The sequence below is a fragment of the Takifugu rubripes genome, chromosome 8 (genome assembly GCF_901000725.2).
Source record: "Takifugu rubripes chromosome 8, fTakRub1.2, whole genome shotgun sequence".
NCBI lineage: Eukaryota > Metazoa > Chordata > Actinopteri > Tetraodontiformes > Tetraodontidae > Takifugu > Takifugu rubripes.
The window spans coordinates 5,113,586-5,132,419 of record NC_042292.1 but is presented as its reverse complement, the minus strand read 5'-3'; the positions used below and the strand labels follow the sequence as shown (position 1 = coordinate 5,132,419).

At 42.0% G+C, this 18,834-nt stretch overlaps 3 protein-coding genes across 5 annotated transcripts; 1 reads left to right on the top strand and 2 right to left on the bottom strand.

Moving 5' to 3' along the window:
• Positions 1-538: 538 nt before the first annotated feature.
• On the bottom strand, positions 539-6,268 carry pspc1 (paraspeckle component 1). Of its 2 annotated transcripts, none has more exons than XM_011606159.2 (10): positions 5,758-6,268; positions 5,354-5,503; positions 5,114-5,265; positions 4,583-4,678; positions 4,314-4,510; positions 4,079-4,163; positions 3,894-3,996; positions 2,705-2,762; positions 2,457-2,593; positions 539-2,043 (listed from the first exon to the last, which is right to left on the bottom strand). In XM_011606159.2, exons 1-10 carry the CDS (start codon positions 6,136-6,138, stop codon positions 1,855-1,857), a joined length of 1,548 nt encoding a protein of 515 aa, XP_011604461.1. In that variant the 5' UTR covers positions 6,139-6,268; the 3' UTR covers positions 539-1,854. The 2 variants fall into 2 exon arrangements, with proteins under 2 accessions (XP_011604461.1, XP_003966510.2); XM_003966461.3 differs by having other exon boundaries at positions 539-2,040.
• Positions 6,269-8,363: 2,095 nt separating this feature from the next.
• Positions 8,364-15,246, top strand: lypd6 (LY6/PLAUR domain containing 6). Its single transcript, XM_003966490.3, has 5 exons — positions 8,364-8,502; positions 12,633-12,810; positions 14,038-14,136; positions 14,435-14,565; positions 14,822-15,246. Exons 2-5 carry the CDS (start codon positions 12,693-12,695, stop codon positions 14,987-14,989), a joined length of 516 nt encoding a protein of 171 aa, XP_003966539.2. The 5' UTR covers positions 8,364-8,502; positions 12,633-12,692; the 3' UTR covers positions 14,990-15,246.
• A 59-nt stretch (positions 15,247-15,305) lies between these two features.
• On the bottom strand, positions 15,306-18,542 carry mmadhca (metabolism of cobalamin associated Da). Of its 2 annotated transcripts, none has more exons than XM_011606162.2 (8): positions 18,503-18,542; positions 17,979-18,016; positions 17,628-17,769; positions 17,298-17,515; positions 17,093-17,198; positions 16,879-16,997; positions 16,711-16,797; positions 15,306-16,626 (listed from the first exon to the last, which is right to left on the bottom strand). In XM_011606162.2, exons 2-8 carry the CDS (start codon positions 17,988-17,990, stop codon positions 16,408-16,410), a joined length of 903 nt encoding a protein of 300 aa, XP_011604464.2. In that variant the 5' UTR covers positions 17,991-18,016; positions 18,503-18,542; the 3' UTR covers positions 15,306-16,407. The 2 variants fall into 2 exon arrangements, with proteins under 2 accessions (XP_011604464.2, XP_011604465.2); XM_011606163.2 differs by lacking the exon at positions 18,503-18,542 and adding an exon at positions 18,216-18,358.
• Positions 18,543-18,834: the final 292 nt, after the last annotated feature.

Here is an 18,834-nt window from a genome sequence, read left to right as displayed (position 1 = left end):
TCATACAAATATACACCCACGTGGACGCAGGCAGTCCCAAGCTCACTGCCACATTTTCATTAGCAAAACAATAACAATTGCCCCCAAATGACTTGTTCTTCTAGAAGCAGAAGTGGGACAAAAACTGGGCTAAAGATAAACCAGGCCAGAAATTGGAGACAGACAGTGTTCAATCCCCAAATTGGCCGCAATCAGTCCCGTTAAAAGTGGATCACATGGATGATTACCTTCCCCTGTGTTGATAATGAACAGCCTTGGGCCTGGCACAAAAAAGCAACTGGTCCATCTTCACTGCTCCAAACTTTTCTGTGACAAACATGCAACCCAAAAACAGGCGCGTGCTTCAGAACTGTGATGAGGGAAGTGTAATATTCAGGGACTGGGTCTGAAAGGGGGTCTGTCAAAGGGTCTGAAAGGTCAAAAGATCAAATGATTAAAACAAATATCAAGGGTATAACAGAAACACTTGCACTTGCAATAGCAGATCACTGGCACCGAGGGGTCAACGGAACCCTCAACAGGTCAAAGACCAGGTTTGTTTTTCCAGCGTTCTTTATTTGATAATGATACAAACAATTTAAATAAATGTGAAGTCAAAGAGCACAATGATTCATAGGGCTGACGTCCACATATGGATGGTTCCATGTCAGCCAGAGTTTGGATTTGTGATTTGCAAAGCAGTGAGTTGCGACATCGCATGGGGACGCCTCGCATCATTGTCACACAGGGATGAGACTGAAGCTTAGCAAACAAATGTGCATTAACGTAGTCTTACCCAAAAGAAGAGCGATAAATCCCAGTTTCATGTCTGATTTAATTTTATGTATTACAGAACTGAACTGAAGAAAAAGATGTGATCAAAGTGCACATCCTCCTATTGACTTAAATCCTGTGTATATTTGAGAGTGTGGGTTCTAACTGTTCTCTTACCGGAGGCAATAGTCAAACAACCTATGAAAGACAATGAAAAATATCTTAAACTAACATTTGACAAAAAAAAAATAACCAAAGTGACATTTTTAATAAATCAGAGATAACATTTATTTCTAGTCACTGCAGTTTCTCAAAAACTACTGACGTTTCACGGCAGTTAAATGTGCAGTACAAAGCTGAGACAAGTGAATGTATTTACCTGTTTACATTCTTCAGTGTCCATGACAACCAGATGATAGAATTCCCAGATTCAAAGAAAGGCCATAGAAGGCAGCAAATGTGGTTACACTGGTAAATAAATAAATGCTTTTCCAAACTGGCTCACATAAATGTTTGCGCGTGTTAAAGAGCAAATGGTGTGTAAACGCCATGAAACCCAATGTAACAAGTGGTAAATATCTGAGTATTTTAAATGTGACAGTTGGGATTTGGTTTATTATGAGGAGTACAAAAGCTGCAGGAATACACATACCCATGTTTTAGAAGTGAAACATTTTAAAAAAAGACTAAAAAGAAGACCTGAGTACACAGCAATTCAGTTTGGTCATCATCACATAAAACATTTTAGCGCTACAGATCAATAAATATCAAATCTAATTCATGTGTATTAAAGTACTCAGCAGCGTGAATAGTCCAGCCACAGCAGCTGCAAGGTTGTCCAAACACAAAACGTGTCCAGCATCATTCACACATCAAAATTCTTCAGTACACAAAAGTAAAAACCAATGCATTCAACATAAAACACGTAAAAAAGCATTAATTCAAAATACTTTAGTCTTTTCAACTACATCCTCATCCTCCCTTAACTTACATTGCTTAAAAATATTTATTTACAAAAGCCATATCCAGAGCCCGTGGAGAGAAACAGACTAAACAAAAGAAAGTAACGATAGATAATAATGGAGAAGCACAAGACTGTCATCAGTACCTACAACGTTTGCTATTAGGCCCTTCAAAGACCCCCCCTACTTGATTTCCCCTGCCAAATCCTGGGGGTGGTCCAACGTGAGGCCCTAATAGTGGCGGCGGCTGCTGCTGCTGCTGCTTTGGGGACTCGACATCTGGTCGACCCTGCATCAATCCAGCTTGTGTGTATCTTTCATTTCGCTGCTGTTTCGGGGGGGGGGGGGGGGGGGGGATTGTAGGGTTGGGAAATTAAAATCACAATTTCAAGTAAAAGCACGGGAGGATGTGTGACATTAGAGGCAAGTTCAAGGTGCCCACATGCAGTGTGTGTTCAAAGTTCACCAGGCAGGGATTAGGTTGTTCCAAGAGAGGCAATCCAAGAGTAAAGAAGAAGGAAGGGGGGGAAAAAGGAATATGGCTTAGTGACATCTACAGATCTCTGATGAGAGCTTGATTTTAACCCATTAGCCATTTTTAAAATAAGACAAATTTTTTTTTTTGAAAGCATGGCAGATCCATGCTTTTAATCCACTGACAAAAGAAAATTCACCTTTCATTTTAGTCATGGTAATTTAGAAATGATATCTTCAATAGCCAATTATTTTCTGATACGTTACCATGCTTCCATTGTCCGACAACAGCGGTGTGCCCATATTGGTTGTTCCCTCGGGACCAGTGGGTCCTCGCCCTCCGCTGATGCCCATCATTTGTCCTTGGCTACCACCGGGCCCCGGAGAGGCCTGGTTATAGCCGTCTATACAACAAGATGGTATTATGGTTTGTTTGCCAGTCTTGTTTTTGCAGGCTTAGTTAATTAAATATATTAAATCTATATTTACACCAGTCATTAAAAAGATGCCCATACCTCCGATGTTAATGGCTCCACGAAGGCCCAGATCACCCACTCTCATCTCCTGTTCTTTCTGCAAAAATTGAACCAATGAATTGCTTTCAGCTCAGTAGAGAAATGATCAAAGTACACCCCATAATGATAGCTTCAGGGAAAATGTCTCAACAGGATCCCATCAGGCAGATGCTGAATGATCTGTTCAATCATTGGCAAAAGTCTTCACATGTCAAAACCTCACTTATTCACGCAGCCACGTCACCTTTATCACCTCAGCACAAAATACAGTAATGCAGCAGATTTTAGTCAACACATGCCAAACATTAGAAATGCTCATTTATATGAGGTCAGACGGGTCTCTCTCAACACTTTCCTGCATGCTTAAAAGGATACATTTAGTCAATTTGAAATGAGTTCACTACCCAGCAAGAAGATTTGAACACTAGAGGGCAGCAGGAATTTATATTCACCAACTACCCGGCAGGAAAAATAAAAAAGAAGATGCGGCATGAAAGAAGGAAGCATTTCTCAATAATCGCTGTCATTTCTTCTGCTAAACACAACAGAACACTGAATCAAGCTGTATTGAGAAAGTAGCCACAACACATAAAGGGACATAATAGCAGCCTTGTAATAAATAAGTGAAAAAACAAAGCAAAGCTGAAATGTTGGGTGTGCAGGCAAAAGATCTCCACTCAAACTATTGATCATTTAGGATTACTGGGTTGACATTTCAAAATATTTCAACTGTGAACGTTACAATGCAAATAGGGAAGACAACAACGAATGCAGATGATCTGTGTATGGCTGAACCCTGCAGGAACCAGATTACCCAGGAGAGTTCAGTGAGTTCGACCTGCTGATGGAAAACAGCAGGTCTCTCAACCATCACTCTCTACACTATCTTGATTTGATATTATGAACTATCTGAACACAGTGCAGTGCTCAGCATGATATCAAATACAGTAGAAGATTTTTTGTGGGCTTCCGCCAATCAGATTATCCAGAGAATTCAGATATGAACAGGTACTTTGATCATGGTTAGGTTGTAGGTTCCATCCCCAGTCACAACGGGCCCTTCTGCGTTGAGTTGGTATGCTAGCATCCCCGTGTCTGTGTAGGTTTCAGCCAGGAGGCTCAAAATGTCGTGCAAACATCTGTCTGACCACGTTGAATATTCTATTCTATCTATTCCAGCTGTACTCACATTGTCCATGTAGTTTGGTTTGAAGCCGTCTGGATGGCGCCGCAGGTCCTCCTGCTCTCTGTGCCTCATCTCCTCCTCTCTCCTCCGCCTCTCTTCTTCATGTCTAAGTTAGGATAAACAGAATTACACACAGATAGCTGGAACCAAGTGCTCCCTTTAAAAGGCACTCATAAGTGGAAACACACCTCATCTCTATCTGCTTCCGTCTCACCAGCTCCTGGTTGCGGAGCTCCTCCAGTCTCCTCAGCTCCTCCTGGCGTCTCATTAGATCTACCAGAAGTGACACAAGCATTAATCAACAAGTAATCTAAGCAGCAGGTAAAATTGGTGGTTCTAATCAGCTTTAAATGCTCACATATAGGGACAAGAGGCTGGTGGAGATATGTTGAAAGGGAGCAAAGTATAAAAACACAGGGTCACCTTGTGTCATTAACATGAGCTGATGTTCGTTCTTGGCTGACTCCAGCTCAGCCTCCAGCTTCTCTTTGGCTTCCCTGATGCTCTTTTCCACGAGCTGCCTTTGCTGTTTGTCCAGCTCGTGAAGAGCCTTCCAGCGAGACACGTATTCAAACTCAAACGTTCCCGGCTGAGAAAAATGTGGCTTTTGTTCTCTCTCCCTAGAGAAAGGAGCAACACATGAGGATACAAACAACCACGAAAACAAGCACGGGTGCCAAATGGACACTTACTTATAATACTTTGGAATCTTTGGCACTAGCTTTTCAGGCATTCCATCCTCCTCATCAAAGTGTTCCAAGGGCTCCACAATGGCCGGACAAGGTGTCCTGGAATTAAAATATTTGGTTTGATTAACAACGGAGCGCTGATGGGCTAGTTTAACACAGCTGTGTGGTAAATGTACAGACCAATACCAGTGAATTAGATATAAATTACGAGAAGAGATTATTCTTCGGATGAAGGCAAAGGAGCACAACTGAGTCCCACAAGGTGTCATTTGATTCCACTATAACCAAGTTTGACAATCAGCCACATAAATGTATATACTGTATATACTGTATATAAGTCTTATTTTATTTTATTTATCTTATTCTAGTGTGGTGTTGATGTCTAGTGTTATGTTGAATGTCGCAGCGGCACACCATGACAAATTCCTAGTTTGTGTAATACTGTGTATCACATGAACAATGGCAATAAACCTTCTTCTGATTCTGATTCTGATTCTAAACAAGGACTTTACTCCAATTAGTACTCCTCCTTACGTGGTCAGCAGCAGAGCTCCCTCGGTGCAACACTCCAGGGCTTTTCGGGCAGCACCTTTGTTTGCGAATTCCACGATTCCTTTCCCGGTGGGACAACCTTGATCATCCGTCACCACAATAGCCCGTTCAACTGGTCCAAACTGGGAAAAGGCCTGGTGAAAGAAGACGCCACAGCAGAAGTCAGGTAAAACAAGATGCATGGTTCTGGTAGATGGGTGGGAAGTGGCCGGACCAGCTCACCTGCTCCAGCAGCTCATTGGTGACCGCGGGCAGCAGGTTGCGCACTGTGAGCGCAGCGCCGTGGACAGGAAAGCGGATTCGGATCGGTCGGTTGTTCATCACCGTCCCGTCCAACTCGGCTTTTGCAATCTCTGCAAGCGTCCTAGTTTCCTGCAAAAAAACAAACAACGACATAAGGACGGAATGGAGAACCTCAAGTGAAACTGGACTCATTTGCACCAACTTTCACCCGCTAAACAAAAACATCTGGAGCAAGAATGAATGAACGAGACGTGACGTCGTCTTCATTAAATGCCCAAACCGAATAGCAGCTAGTAGCGGCTTACGTTTCCACTTTTTAGAATACGCTTTGAACGAACTACTCGCGCCAGTACGGGGTAAAACAAGAAGTACTTGCAACTCACCAGCCGAATGAAGCCAAATCCGCGCTCTCTGTTGACAAACACCTCATTGACGTTTCCATATTTCGCGAACATGTGTTTGAACTCCTCGTCCGTCATGTCCAGCGGGAGATTTCCGACAAACAGTCGAGAACGCAGGGTGAAGGTCTTCTCACCGGCCTTGCGAAAGTTATTAATATCCAGAGTCATCTCTACGGGGGACCTGCGGGGCTCTTCCTCGGCTCCGTCTCCGTCCTCAGACCTGGGGGACTGTTGCGGCGTCGGTTCCGAGCTGTCTTTGTTTGCCGCTGTTTGCTCCGCGGAGGGGGATTCCGTCCCGTGGTTTTCCGGCTGCGGCGAATTGTCGCTTAGCTCGGTCGTTTGCTGCGTGTTTCGGCTATCCATGTTGATATAACGTAGTTTGCGGGACAGTGCGTGAATTAAACAGCTCTGCGGAGAAGATTACTCAACACACAACACAAACGCAACACACCTCCGGAATTCCAAGATGGCGGCGGCTGCGCGCGCAACTTTATTAAGAGGCGAACAGGGGCGTGAACAGAAAATCTCTGCACCTCAGGGCACCACCTCAGACACAAAATTACCACCATTTGTAAACCTTTTTGCACACAATAGCATATATATTTAATCTTATGGTGTTTCTTATTTTTTTCTGACTATTTTTGGTGTCTGATTAATACCTTTAGCGACAATACTAGAAAATTTAAATCAGGATGAGATAGGGCGAGAAGCTCTGCCATCCAGGAGGAGCTCGTAGTAGAGCCGGTGCTCCTCCGCGTTGAGAGGAGCCAGATGAGGTGGCTTGGGTCAGGATGCCCCCTGGGCGCCTCCCTGGTGAGGTGTTCAGGGCATGTCCCTCCGGTAGGAGACCCCCAGGAAGACCCAGGACACGTTGGAGAGACTATGTCTCTCGACTGGTCTGGGAACGCCTGGGGATCCCTCCGGATGAGCTGGAAGAAGTAGCTGGGGAGAGGGAAGTCTGGGCCTCTCTGCTTAGGCTGCTGCCCCCGCGACCCGACCTCGGATAAGTGGTAGAGGATGATGGATGGATGGAAAATATTTCACTGATGAAAGGGCAAAAATATATGGTGTATTTAAGATTCTGGTGTGTAACAGGAAATAATTGGTTGTAAAATATGCACTCTGATGTGTTAAAGAGATGTAACATCTGTCTGAAGAGAGTTCATATAGGTTCTTATAGGTCATATCATTTTTCAAGGTCTAGGGAAGAGTCAGCTGAATTGCTAAAAGGAACTGGAAGAAGTTTTGCCTGTCATTTATGAGGCTTCTTCAGCTCTGACTGGCTTGGTAGTAGTTGAGCCCATTTATGCTCAATTTATGATGAATTCATGATTTACCTTTTTAAGATTAGGATTTTATGCAATGAAAGCATTCATCATTTTCACATACACAGGAGATTATTTTTACAAAATGCAACCTGTCAAGTCAGGTTGACACCTTTTTGTTCACCAAAGATGCAGTTTCAGCAAAAACAGGAGTGTTATGATCTTGCTTTGCGATATATGTTTTTACCCACCTAGATCACACATGATCAGATCCTACAGCCGCCCACTCATGTCTTATGAACACCAGCTTATACATTTCTTGTTTTTCACTGTTGTTTTTTGACATCTGATCTGAGGGCATGATCCTGGATGCCGCTGAAACCATCTACCATGACGGACCAGCCATCTGTGCAGATTTTAAGGCACATCTGCCTGCATGTTCTCCCCACAGGCACACCTAAATTCCTGTACTTGAGAAGTGCCTGCAGGACTGCTGGCTTCTTGCTTTGGTTTTCTGTCAGGGATCCAATGACCACACAGGTCAGAGGGCTGCTGCTGTCTGTTAGTGAAAAATCGTAAGTATGAGCGTGCCTGTGGCATCTGTTTTTCTGAAATTATGCACATATGCATGCACAGTTTTGCAATATATTATTATAATTTGCTTGCAGAAAAGTAATTAGTGCTCATTATAGAGCAGAGAAGGTTTCGTCTTTGATCTATTTTGATCTGGTGCCTTGAAGCACTCGTTTTTACACAGGAGACACAAATCCTGGAGTTAATGAAAACTATGCTGGATCATTTTGGATCATTTTTCCTGCAGTATGTAGTGAAATCAGCAACAGTAGCAGCATGGCAGTAGCAGCACATCACCTCCATGAACCGAGGTTCAAATCATCACTATCAACGTGCTTTTCAATGAAGTAGAGCATTTTAGGAACTCCTACTTTTGGGTTGAAACATTCGGAGTAAATCATAATGTGTATTATGTAAAAAAATAAAAAAAAATAAATCCTGATTATCCTAAATTGTTCAGTAGTGACCTGGATCATTTATCTTGTGGTAATATGCCAATAAAACAAATGTGTTTGGTGATTTTTGTCTTTGAGGTTTTTATATGGTAATGCAAACCTGCTGTTAAAGTAGAGTCACACAAAAAAAACGCCAAATAAAACAGCGGCTCCTGATTTATCAGTACATTCGTAATAAATCTAATATTTACGTGAGTAATTGAATCAATGACATGACTGCATTAGCATGATAATACCTCTTAATGGGTTCCCCAGTTTATGCAGGAACCAAAACCAGATCTCGGAACGGGTCCAGCTGCGGCTTCGCTGATTGGTAGTAGTGACGCTCAGTGACGCCGAGCCCCCTCCTACACCAGTTTCAGTGAACGGCGTATTTCAGTCCTATTTCTATCAAACCGAAAGACTTCTGCGGGCTGGTCAACAAAATAAAGCCGGTAAGTTGTATTTTTATGGAATATGCACACATACAATGTCGTGATTATTTGAAGTAATTGCGCAGTTTACGCACACGCGTAATTGAGCCGCTCCAGTGTCAGTTTAAGATGAATTGAAAAGATACATTTAATTATTGCCCTTTGTCAAGAACTGTGTAGCATGAATCAAATCTATTTTATTTTCTACAAGTCTCTTTTCCGTGGTTTTGTGTCGGAGGATGCGCTCTCACGCAGTTGCATAAACGGGGTTTTGAATTATAGATGCCGTTTTAATGAACGCACAGATTTGATTCTATATATATCATAAATATTGTACGCAGCCTGTTTCTGCTGTAACTGTAGCCCATTTTGGTCTTTGCATCGCTTTACATTTAAACTAAGTGTTGATCACGAGTGTGACGTTTCACATTTAAGAGAAAACAATACAAACAATAGGAATTAAAATTGGAGTTTGGTTTAAAGTTACCAAAAAAATAAATCCGTACAGTGAAGATCAGAGCCACATGTCTCCTGTGACCATATAAAAACAGCATGTCAGGCATTTTTACTGCGAAGCCAAGCCACAAAGGACCTTATAAAGGAGGCATACTTCTGACATGTGCTGGTGTCCTGGATTCGGCACTTGTTAACACCTAAAGACATTTCATACTTAAGCTAGAGAACAGTGTAACATGGTGAATCAGTCACTACTGAGGTGTTAAACAGCTTCAGACTCAAGAATTCAGCCACACTCTCGCAGTAATGCCGCTGCTGCACTCATGCATCTCTGTAAGAAAAAAAAACATTAGCAGGATAATGACAGAATTTTAAGCTGTCCTATGTTAGATCCAAGTTTCTGATTGATGGCTGCTCTTCAAAGGCAAGCCCTATGACCTAAAGCTCGAGTTTTAAAATGTCCATGGCTGTTTTAATTGAAAATACAAATTCAGATTTTACACTTACACTTATAATCTTCAACATCTGACCTTGTCCAGTCTAAAGTGTAGCTGAATATTGCTGACTCTGCAGATTGCAGCGTGTTTATATGTGAAAGAATCCGTTTGAGGTTCATCAGCCTCAGGATGTTTGTCGTTTCTTTCTGTTTTCCAGCCCACCAGTGATCCTGTCTCCATATACTGTGGTTTTTATGGCCTACACTTTTGTGCATTGGATTGATCTTAATGAAGCTGTAGAAGCAGCGTGAGGCCAGATGCACAAATGAACTGAAACAAGTAAAAAACAGAAACTCTGGCTGTCGTTTTGGCTCGTGTCGACAAGATTGACGATGTTTTGGGTCATTCTTCAGCGCTTCATTCATGAACCTGTGATCTCTGACAGCACCTGAAGGCAGCCAGCACTGACTTCTGAGAAGCTTGCTGACAACCTGAAACATGATTAGACTCCATATCAGCAATATAAATAAATGGCACTGGCAATAGTAAGAGGTCTAAAGGTGTGCAGAGACTGACATGTTGTGCATTTTGATGCTTGGGTCTGTAAAGAGCCTTCATGCAACCCTGGCTGTCAGTGAAGGAGATCCATCATTGATCCTCTTCTGCTTAAGTCCTAATCAGATAACAGTTTTTCTTTACTTTCTTGGAAAGTACTCCTCTCAATGACTGGGATGGTGATACATTCACAGGGAGCAAAAGTTCTGAACTTTTGATTGATTTATAGAGTGAAATCTTGCAGATACCTGCATGTTAGATATCTCTGTATCTCATATCTGGGCCAAACGTCAAAGCTGCTTTATAGCTGTTTCTATGCTACAGCACCACCCACATATTCACAAACCTCAAGTAAATCACATTTTTACATCTGAAATGAGGATATATACAGTTACATGATACCGTGACTGTGAAACTGCCTAAACCATCAATGCTTGCCCTCTCAATCTGCATTCTTGATCCCCAGTCGTCAGGGGAGACAGAAAGATTTAAAACCTGCTCTCCTCCAGATTCTTTCAGCCCTGCGTGGCCTTTTAACTGGGACCCGAAGGAGCTGGTCGGTGCTGATTGAACTGAGAGTCATGTAAACCCTCTCCATCCCTCTCCTGTTGTAACAGGGAGCCTTTGTACCTAATCCCCACACTCCTGCTTCTCAGACTCAATGTACATTTTACTCCAGGCATCTACCGGACAGCTCAAAGTTGGAGAGCTAATCTCAAGTTTTCCTTTCAGGATGTGGAGCATCATTATAAGCTGACTGTAGTACTTTTCCCTTAATGAATAGACAACCATGGAATGGTAAATCCCAGTCTTATTAAATTTGCTTGCAAAGACTGAAATTTACGGTCTAGTTCTTCTGATCTGTTATCTGCATACCATAAACCTATTTACGTATTAAGACAACATTAAAAAAAAACCTCCAAAAACCCCATGCTTCTTTAAATTACAGAAGTGGTCAAGTATTTATATTTATGAGGCTGGAATAAATGAAAATCTTGATAATTAATCTCATATTTTAACATCATGTTAATGTTGGTTTTATATTTACATTTGATATTTATCTGTCTAAAAAAAAACCCTGTACATATTAGCTTGTATTTTCCACAGGGTTTGGTCATGCAGTCAGTTGAAATATATATTTTTTTTATTAATCCCAGAGTGCAGTACGCAGTTCTAGAAAGGACAGTACAGTATGGGTATTTTCCCTGGAGCCATGGCATGGATCATTTTTACTGGGGCGTGTATAATGCAAAACAAACAAGCATTTACAACCACACCGCCAGCCCAGCGCCTGGGGATAACAGAGAAAATGGACTTGGAGACATCTGAAGGCTTTGCCGATGTGACATAAACCAACAGATCTTAGATCAGGGGCAAAAACCAGGTCACGCTACATGTAATGCTTTCAGTGACTCCTCAGTGAATCAGAGAAAACCCTCCCCTCACGAGGGAGATTTTTCTGGGCCATTGTTTGCAAGGAATTAAAGAATACGCTGATATGTAATTACTAGGTTTTAATCATGTGATTTAGCACATTAGCATTTCTTTTGTTTTATATGTAAAGCAAACACACTAAATGCTTCTGAATAGTCCAGCTGTGATTGTGCACTGTTATTGTTTCTGTATGTTCTGTATGTTCATGACTGACTTAAAACCTCCTTTGGGTCTGGAATGAAAACACAGCGATGGCCATATTTGCACCTGACCTTGAGACATTTCAAAGGATTACCATGGCAGCTTAGGCTACAAAGTCTGCCTCATAAATGGAATGTGAAGGATATAAAGTCTAGAAACCTCAGACTGAACTTTTAAAGTTTTTTAGACCCACATCCAGTGTGGCTCAGAATTCCCCGGCCAGCCTTTCTGTTTTGGAACAGTCAATCCTCTTTTTCCCCTTAACTCTGATTATGCTAGTAAATTTCAATTAAATACATTTCTAAAACTAAAATACACTTCCCCAAGTCAGTATTAATAATTTTTGCATCCCCAATAAGATCTTTTTATAAATAAGGTTACAAGCAAAGTCATTAATTTACCACGTCTGAGCCATGGGGCTCCACATGGACAAAATGCTTGATTCTGATTTTAATTTCCTCCCCTAAAGTGCCAACAATGGATAGTTTATTAATGCGGGGGTGGATCTATTTAGCTAAGGAAGTGATTTGGAAGTAAAGAGGGTCCAGAGGGGGGACACTTCCTCCTCTACCTGCTGTTGTAAAGCTCAATTTATGGGAGCCTGCAAAAAAGCAATGCACCTGCTGACTCGGCGTTCCCCAGGAAGTAACCATTGGGTGACAGAAAATAAAGCATTTGGCCTGCACAGCCTAATGGCTGTAAATTCCCAGAGGGCAAAATTGGCCTGTAAATGAAACATAACTCATCGTATTGTCTGAGGTGTCAGGTTTGGGACAGATGTGTTTATTCATATACTTGGATTAAGCATGGGATGGTGGGGGTTCCCCTGACTTTTAAATAATGGAGCAAGCTCACAGCAGGAGCACACGCAGCTGATCACAGTGGGAGAACATTTTTTGACATTTGTTATGCTCTCCATTTGCGGCAACTATGAAATTATACTGCACACACACACACACACACACCCTTTTCATGCCATGATAAAGCTGTAGGTATTTGGCAATTATTCCACATTCAATTTCCCCTCTCTTAAGATTTATGGTCTGTTTTTTTCAATCTCTCCTACAGTGTTCTATATTATCTTCTCCAGCCCAACAAAAAAGTGCATGAAAATACTTTGGATCAGCGATGGAGGCCTGGCCAGTTGTGGCCTGGGTCCTGCTAATGACCAGCATAGCAGACGTGCTAAAATCCGTCCAATCACGGGACTTCACCATGATGGACATCATCAAGCTGCATCCCTCCAGTAGGAACATATTTCTTTTTTTTTTCTTAATGTCATTGTAGTCTCTGATCCTGCAGTGTGTGTGTGTGTGTGTGTGTGTGTGTGTGTGTGTCTGCTGACCCAGAGACCTTTAGCTGACTTCAGGTGATTCTGAACACAGATATGAACCTGTAGGCGAGCAACTCCTTTGTCAAAGCAGTTCAGCAACGATGCTCCGGAGGATTTAAAAATAAAGAAATAAATAAATGTGAGCCCATCTGTTACAAGGCTGGTCAATGGGGTTCAGGCCCAGAGTGTGTCCTCTGCGGGCTCCAGACTTCCCCGGTGAAGCAGTAATCACATTAATAAGGAGCAGAGGAAACATTAGTGTGGCTGAGCAGTCACACTAATGAAACATGCCACAGTGCCAGGACACCAGCTGCCTCCCAGGCTTGTGCTACTATGCCTGGATTTTGCCCTGTGTGTCTGCAGTAGGCCCCTGGATCAGCAGGACCGGTCTAGATTTGCAGATCACGGGTATTATGAAAAGTATAGCATTCCACCTTAGTTTTAAGGAAGCTAGATCCCTGCATCCACAGGAAATGGAGGTGTTTTTGATCACATGGATGCTGGAAAAACCAGCAGCGCTGTCACGGAGCTTGATTTCGGCTGAGATAGAAACCTGAGACCACGTAAACAGAAGCACAAAGGTGGCTACAGTACTCCCCTATAAAACAGGAGGTGAGCTGGGGGTCTGTCTTACCTGAGATATCAGGGAAGACACTCGGGTCAGCAGCTGCTCTGGCAATCACATATGGGCAGAGGTATAAAAAAGCTCCTGAAACTGGAGATTTCCTGTGACACCGAGACAATTGGCACATCACCCTCTGGACGGCTGGGATTGCCTGCGTCTCCTCTTTGCCTGACATGTGATGTCTGGTGCGATTGTGCCAATGTCAGGAGGTTCTCCGGTGAACACCTGCCAACCTTATCGGCTCTGGCCTCCTTTAAAGGTGCTGCATTAATGTTCGGTAGAGAAGGACTCACCTGTACATCTGTGGTGTCAGCCTTCACTTCACTTCAGGCCAACAGAAGAATCTTATCAAGGCCTGAGACAGTTTCAGGTTTACAAGACCTGAAAGTGAACCAATTGCAATTGTTAATGATTAAAACAGCACAAAACCTCCGCAGCTGCGTCTGCTCAGATTTCTAAGGTTCAGCGGCCACATGTCAGGATGTCGTGGATGTAAAACTGTGTGTTCTTCGCAGCTACGCCTCATCCTGGTGGTTTCAAGTGCTTCACCTGTGAAGATGCTGCAGATAACTACGAGTGTAACCGCTGGGCCCCAGATGTTTACTGTCCAAAAGGTAGCTGAAATATTGGTAACCAGTCAGATGGTTTTGATTTGCACTGTTGTTATAGCGAATACCAGTCATTGAAACCGTTATTACTGGTCCATTTATTCTCCCTCTGCTAATGTGCTGGCAGTATCTGTCCATGTAAATGATACTCAGAGTCATTGAATACAATTAAGTACATGGAATGTGTCGCTCAGTTTTAGCATACTGATTTTCTGTGACCAACTTGGACCAGGATAGTAATGCCTGATCAATCTTTCTAGACCTGACACACGCCAGTAATAAACTGTCTTGGGCTGTTTTGCAGAAGCCAGATATTGTTACACAAGCCACACGATGGATAACTACGGAGAAAGCACGTCGGTAACCAAGCGCTGTGCAACCCTGCAGAACTGTCTCTCAACTGGTTGTGCTTCTGTCAGTGACAGTGGGCACCAGGTAGGCGGAACCCCTCCAATCAACATATTAGGTGGCATTTACAAAACAACACTAATGTAATATTTATTTACTAATGTAATTATCAGTAATTCAATGTGCCAATATACAGCTTCCATAAATATATATTTTTCATCTATATAGAATATGTCTGTCTGTCTGTCCGTCTGTACGTACACACACACACACACTAGTGTCATTTTGGGTAAAAGGTATCTTCGCTATGTTAAGGATGAAGCCAGGATTCTGTGCTCCTCAGGTGTGCTCATCCTGCTGTGAGGGGAACATCTGTAACATTTTGGTGCCGAAAAATGAGAGCAGCGCCGTTTTCTCCTCGACGTCTCCTCTGGTGAGCGGGGGCCGGAGGTCTCACCTCGCAGCACAGGGCTACGTCACTCTGAGCCTCCTCATCCTCCTCACTGCTTGAAGTGGTTAAGGGGCAACTAAAGCTTGATAAGACACTTATGACGCAACCATCGGAGCAACAGCGGTGCTTGAAATGGAAAAGATCCCGTCTTCCTTTTTTGGCAATATTTAGTTTTAGTAATTTATTTATACAGTCAGTATTAGCATGTTGTTGCTTCGCCATGCAGTGTAATATACTCAGTATATTTGCCTTTTTGTTGATATTAACTTACTTGTGAATTTTGTTATCATTTTTTATATAATAAATACAATGTCCACAATTGTGTTCAATTCTTATTTCATGGATATCAAAAGGTGAAAATAAGATTTTTTTTAAATAATTTTTAAAACATTTATTTTCTTGATTAATCATCCTTGTCACAACCAAAGTTATACATACTCTCTTTTTTTCATGATTATTTTCATTGTGCATCTCTTGAATTTTACCTTAAAAGAAAAGTGCTTCATGGTGATGGATGTGAAAGGGAGGACAAACTGCTTGCATTCTCCAGTTTGTCCACAAAAAAACCCCCAAAACAATTCTTATTAATTTTGATAAAACTAGATATAATAATAACAACAGAATTTCGGTTGGTAATAATTCCAATCCAAAGGATTATTACTATTCAAAACAATATCAAACAGTTTCCACAGTTACATCATTGCCACTGAGCTCATTGAAGTAACATTTTAAAATGTGACATTTTTCAGGGATTTCCAGCGAAACACGCAAAAACCGATGCGTGGACAACAAAGAACAAAACCCCGAACTTCCCCTTGTGGTCTTTAAGTGCATCTTCTCCACACATTCATCTACACTACCAACATTCGAACACTAGGTGGCGATATTTGATTGTCAACGGTCATGTGACTTCCTGCCTACGGGGTTTGAGGGGTTATTTATTTTGGTAAAACTTGTTAAAATAATACTGGTATGTCACAGACATTTAGAAATTATTTTTGTTCTTGCAAAATGCAGATTCTGCAGCCAATTAAAGTGCTACAAGGTATGTGGAAATTAAATAAACGTGATTGGTTTTGATGTGAATAATGACACATCCCTGTGGTGTTTTATTCAAACGAATATGTGAGAAACATTTGGCTCAGCAGCATCTAAACTTGCAGTGTCTGCAGCCATGTATCAGATCCAGGACAAATGAAACAATACTACATGTGTTTGTTCCTGAAAAGTTATCGGTCTGACACTTTCAAGTCAAGTTCAATCTGAACATATTAGTATCCGGATATAATTTCACAAGAAAAACAGGATCTACACAACTATCTCTTCATCCCTGGATGTAGTTTAGGATAAAAAAAGCTGTCCTGACAGTGGACCAACTCCACAAACCAGTAACAACCATACGTTGTATTCTAGCTTCCTTAAATCATAAATAGAGGCCAGTGTTTATAGTCAACAACGTAGAATATAAAAATAAAAGCCTATTCTTCATCATCAAGTCCATTTGAAACTCCTTGTAGTCTTGCAATGGTAGCACTGTGAGTAGGTGCGTTGGTGAAAACTGTCCCCACAAACAAGGGTGCTCCTCTAAGGATATGTCGAATAACAGTGCAGGACCCAGACGCTTCAATGTGGAAGCCCAAATGTCGCAATCCCTCTTCGGTTTGTAGTGTTGTTTGACTTGAGATGGATGCAAAAAACTGTTGGAGGATTTAAAACAAATGTGAAAAAAATGTTCCTTACAGGTTATAAAGGCTCTGTGGTGTCATTGCTAGAAAACTCACAGCTGCTCCTGTTGTCGGGTCGATGAAATCCGCCCAATAACCTGCTGTCCACAGGGAGAAGCACATTTCCTTTGCACCATTTACAAACTGAAACAGGAGAACACACACAACATGAGCACGTTTTACGGCACATAGTCAAAGATGTATTAATGACAACAAGTGGCTGACCCTCTGGAGCAGCTGGTCTCTGTCGTGTTCTGCTGCTTCGCCACACTGGCTGCTCCTCTGTGTGACTGTTACTACTGTGATGGGATTGGTGGGAGCTGAGGGGAATAGCAGCTCCATATCTGACCCACGATAAACACACAACATTGTAACATTAGAAAACTATAGCAGATGATTTTGTTAAAAAAAGAAAATAACGCAAAGGAACTGCTCTAACCTCTTCGTAGCAGCTCAGGGCAGGAATTTATGGAACAGTTAGCACCTGCTTGGTTAAAATACTGCTCAGCTTTGTGGACCCTTGTAGACATTGGATCAAGATTTCCCTATTAAACACATTCAATCACAATGTGGTTGTAATTCTGGCAGGACACTGGCCGGTCTGGTAAAATGCCAAATCTAATTCTGCTCAGACACATACTTACATGGAATTCATTAACAAACTGGGCCAATATGAACTGATGTCTGTCTGTGCTACTTGGAGCAGTAAGTACATCGGGAACTGTTCTGTGGACCTGGGACTTCCTCTGGCCTGCTGTGCCATCTAAGTGGCAGTCAAAACCAACATTTCCTGGCAACTGGAAACGCTGATCCTGAGGTCCGAATGGGCCCATGCTTTCATCTGGCCACACAGTCCTGGGGCCTACAAGTAACAAAAATATGCAGATGTTACTGACATCTTTGCCCTTTTTCCAACTTGATTTCACTGTCACTACTTATTTTAAAATCAAACAATTTGATCTAAATCCCAATACCTGACTCTGTATGAGATACATGGGTATAAGGTTCATCAGAACTAGCAGCAGAAAAGGTTCTAGTTCTACCAACACGGAGAGCAGCTAATGATGGATAACAAGCTGCCTGTGAGAGGATCAACCTGCCACGACCACTCAACACCTGTAAATAAAAGAAAACACCCGTTACCGTGACACAAATATTGATTCAGTCTCCCCAATGGTTGAGTCTAAGTTAACCCGTATTATTCGACTGCGAGATCTACACGAATCCACACAAGCAAGAGGAATGTTACCTTGTGTATCGGTAACAGAATTTAATAGGAAAAAACCTAGAAACAGTAAAGTCTGCGCAGATCTAATATCACTTACGCTATTTGACATTGTGTTCCGTCACCCTCCTTTTTAACCTGTTGGATTAAAACAACATTGTGTCAGATAGGCTACCCCACATAGATATATGATACCCCACACTGTGGTTTATATAGGAACGGCCTAATGTTTTTAGCTGTGGTGATGCGTTTACGGACATGATGCAATATTTTAACGCGTCGCAACCAACAAAGTCAGATGTGTCAGTTTTATTTTGATGTAAAAAAAAGAACTAACTTGACAACCACAGCTGTCCTGCAAGAGATACAACCCGTGACAAAAACTGAACACCAAGATCAAAATAACAAACAGGACTGTTGCTTTCGTCAGCGTAAGCTAACGCTAGTGCACTTATCTCAAGTCTTGGGTTTTACATTTTCCCTTTTTCTAGGACAGGAAACGTACCAAACCCAAAATACGCATTAACTTGGATCACTTTGACTTAAAGATGGTCTATAAATATGTGAGGCAGGGAGTCTGCCAATCTTTTAACATCGAGGAAGAGGACATGTTGTTTTTCTTACCTCGAAACGCTCACGTCCGCAAAGGTGCCGGAAATGACGAAAAGGAAGCTGCTCGTGCGACTTTTGCGTAACCAAAATTATATAATAATTGAAAGATATGAGACTTTTCAATTATTTTAGATTGTTGTTATATATACATATATTGACAAAAAAACTAACTGTTATAGCGTTATTAAATACCCAATGATGCTGCTGCACTACTAACATTATACCACAAGATGGCAGCAATAACACAGTGGTAGCACCGCTGAATCTGGTTTCAGGTCTTTTCATCAACATCTTCTACATGCTTTAAAACACAACGCATACGACAGACAGCTTTGTAATCCAGT